Consider the following 3,527-nt stretch of genomic DNA (forward strand, 5'->3'; position numbering starts at 1 on the left):
AAGCATTGTTAGCACTGCAGAAGCCCCTACAGTTTCCCTTATTGCCCCCTTCCCTCCCCTCTAATATTACTCATAGCCTATTATCTGGACATAACTTCTTTGAATTCCTCTATTTCTGCCCTTTGGTGTTCCTGTAATTGGTAAAAGCCGCCATTGCTTTCTTAAGTTTTGCTTTCTTTTCTTTTTTTTAAATTTGTGTTTGAATGTTGTTAAATTTTTCCTTGATCTTTTTAAAAATAAATTTATTTATTTATTTACCTATTTATTTATTTTTGGCTGCGTAGGGTGTTTGTTGCTGTGCTGTCTCTAGTTGCGGTGAGCAGGGGCTACTCTTCATTGCAGTGCACGGGCTTCTCATTGCTGTGGCTTCTCTTGCTGCGGAGCACAGGCTCTAGGCTCACGGGCTTCAGTAGTTCTGGCACGCAGACTCAGTAGTTGTGGCTTGTGGGCTCTAGAGTGCAGGCTCAGTAGTTGTGGTGCACGGGCTTAGTTGCTCCGCGGCATGTGGGATCTTTGATGTTTTAGTATCTTCTATAGCTACTGTATTTTACTCATGTTTTGTTTTTCATATTTAAGTGGATTGGTCTTTTCTGGATCCTCTCAGATGGGAAATTATAGGGTAGTGTTCTCAATTTCTCAGCTCAAGAACTCTCTCTCTACTGCTACAGTAATTGACAACTTTAAAAAATATGATTCTTGGATCCTGTCCTGTTTCAAGAAGTTCTACCACCAATCTCTTCTTTTTTCCCTTGACTTCCAAGACAATCCCCCACCCTTTTTAAAAGTGTTTTTAAAAGTCTGCCTCTTTTCTTTACCTCTTCCAATGCTTGATCTCACACCTGCCCACAGCATTCCCACTCAGGTGAGAACCTCTTCGTAGGTAAATATTTGTGAATGGTTTCTAAGTTTTGCCAAAGCCAAGACTAACTGAACCCTCCATTCTTACCTTTATGGCTTTCTGAACCTGTTCTGCTGGTTTGGGATGATCCCTCACACTTAAACATAATCTGGAATTTGAGGGTTTTCTCAGTTTTGCTGAAAGTACAGGTTGTAGAATATTTTATTTGCTCTTTGTGCTTTTTTTGAAATAAAACCGAAAACATGCCCAGCAAGGAAAGTGGCATGAGTCGCATCTAGATTTCCACCACGCTTCTATTAGCCAGACTTGCATTTTGTTTGTTTGTTTGTTTATTTATTTAGTGGCTACACTGCATGGCACATGGGATCTTAGTTTCCCAACCAGGGATGGAACCTGCACCCCCTGCAGTGGAAGCACAGAGTCTTAACCACTGGACAGCCAGGAAAATCCCCCAGGCTTGCATTTTAGAAAGCCCAAACTGGAGAATGGCCTGGAGGTGGAATAATTTAGGCAAGAGATGATAGAGGCCTGGATTAGGGTGGGGCCTGGAAATGGGGAGAAGGGACATGTGGAACTGGAATTTGAGCTATGGTGAATTTCACCTGACTTTCTTTTTCTAAGGATACTGAGAAGTCAATGTCCATCTTGGATGTGTCTTCATCTCCCAGAAGCAGTGGAGTGCACACCTCTTGGAACCATGGCCCAACAGGCATTCAACACGTCCCTCAGTGCATAGAGCTGGAGACGACCTCCTTGGTCTCTGCTGAGGCACCCAGGCAGAACGCCAGTGAAATGGGGTCACACTTCAGTATGTTGCTGCCTGACCACGGTGTGACCTACTGCCCCCAAGTGACTTTCACTCCTTCCCAGATGATTTACACTGAGGGAATGTCTCCTTCCCAGACAGAAATGATTTTCAAGGGGTCCCAGGCGATGCCCTTAGGAGAGCCCAGTATTCCAGGGGTGGCCACGACCTTTGGTGGGAATCTAAGTATGTCCCCCAATGGGCCGCCAGTCTCACCTGCCAGTGGAATCCCAATGATGTCCCACGTCAGAATGCGAACAATGCCTTATTCTGGCCTCCCAACAGTACCTTCTAATGGAGGCCTTTTAACACCTAAAACATTACTGGATCCAACCATGCCTTCCACTGAGGCCCTGGCAATGCTCCGCCCTTTGGATCAGATGTTGCCCCCTAGAAACCCCCACAACTATGGGATGCCCCCAGCTGAATCGCCATTATTGCTGGCTTTGGAATCCCAGGGCTCTCTTGTGAGCCAGCCAGTCTCCCAGGAAGACCCCTTCCTACCTAAGCAGCCCTTACCTGCTCCACGGAGAGCAGAGCAGTACTCCAGGGCCCAGGAAAGGCCTCCCAGGAGGAGATCCCCAGTTTCAAGGCCTTACCGCTGCGACTATGAGAACTGTGAAAAAGCTTACACTAAGCGCTCCCACCTCGTGAGTCACCAACGCAAACACACAGGTAAATGAGGTGTCGGATGGGTGGGGTGGGTGGAGAGATCTCTGGACTTTAGATTTGTGGGGGACCCCTGGTTTGTAGTGGTTTGGGATTAGCCCAGCATCCTTCAAGTTTGGGATCAAGCTCTTCTGGGCCCACCAGCTTGCTTTCCCACAGTCCAGGATGACTGTGCCAAGGTGGAGACTGCTGATGGTGCTGTCTTCTCACTGCTATCCTGAGTTTTTCCTTTTGATTCCTCAACGTTGACTGCTTTGCTTCATAAGGTCAGACCCCTCCCTTCCTACCTGCTGGCCTATTCCTCAAAATTCCTTCTCTCCCTTGTCATTCCCCCAGGTGAAAGGCCCTATAAATGCATGTGGGAAGCCTGTACTTGGTCCTTCTTCCGTTCTGATGAACTTAGAAGACATACTCGGATACACACCAAATACCGACCACATAAATGTGACCAGTGCGGCCGACAGTTCATGAGATCTGACCATCTCAGGCAACACCAAAGGACTCATATGCGGATGCCAACATCCCCAGACCCACCGGCTGACAGTGGACGTATGGCTGGTCCTTCTGCTCCTGGTCTTTAGGTCAATCTGCTCTTCCCCTCATTTTGGCTTCTCTGCCCAGATCTTGCCTGCCTCTGACCAGCTAGTCTCTTTGGTAGGTGTAGGTTTTGATGAAGACAGAAAGATTATGAGGCACTGTGGAAGCCCATATGAGCTCTGGACCTAGTCGGGGCTCCTCAAAAACTGTCTTGGGTGTCCTCACATCTCTGGGGCCACCTACTTTTGTGCCAAGTTCAGCCACATGGCAAGATGGAGCAAAGTAGCGGTTGGGAGCTTTATAAAAAGCTCTTATCTTATGTCACTCCCAGCTTGAAACCCTTTAGCGACTCTCCTTTGCCTGCTACATAAAATCTAAGTTCCTTATCTTGGTCTTTGACAGTTTCCAGAGACAGACTATGTTCAAATCCTGAATTTACCACTTACTAGCCATGTGACTTTGGGAAAGGTCTTTGATCATTATGCCAGATTCCCTCTTCTGGTAAAAGAAAAACAGTATTGGACTGTTGTGAACACATCTTATGTACAAAATCAGATTGTGTCCGGCACTCACCAGCCTCATGCCCAGAGTTTGTCTCCTCCCATCATTTCCAGACTTGGATGGAACAAGACATGGGATCTGGCACCTCAAGTAGCC

The 3,527-nt window shown here is 47.0% G+C and overlaps 1 protein-coding gene across 1 annotated transcript; it reads left to right on the forward strand.

Moving 5' to 3' along the window:
• The first annotated feature begins 1,483 nt into the window (after positions 1-1,483).
• On the forward strand, positions 1,484-2,914 carry KLF17 (KLF transcription factor 17). Its single transcript, XM_060004483.1, has 2 exons — positions 1,484-2,339; positions 2,670-2,914. The coding sequence occupies exons 1-2, from the start codon at positions 1,496-1,498 to the stop codon at positions 2,912-2,914; spliced, it is 1,089 nt and encodes a 362-aa protein (XP_059860466.1). The 5' UTR covers positions 1,484-1,495.
• Positions 2,915-3,527: the final 613 nt, after the last annotated feature.

The sequence above is a fragment of the Delphinus delphis genome, chromosome 1 (genome assembly GCF_949987515.2).
Source record: "Delphinus delphis chromosome 1, mDelDel1.2, whole genome shotgun sequence".
In the NCBI taxonomy this organism is placed as follows: Eukaryota; Metazoa; Chordata; class Mammalia; order Artiodactyla; family Delphinidae; genus Delphinus; species Delphinus delphis.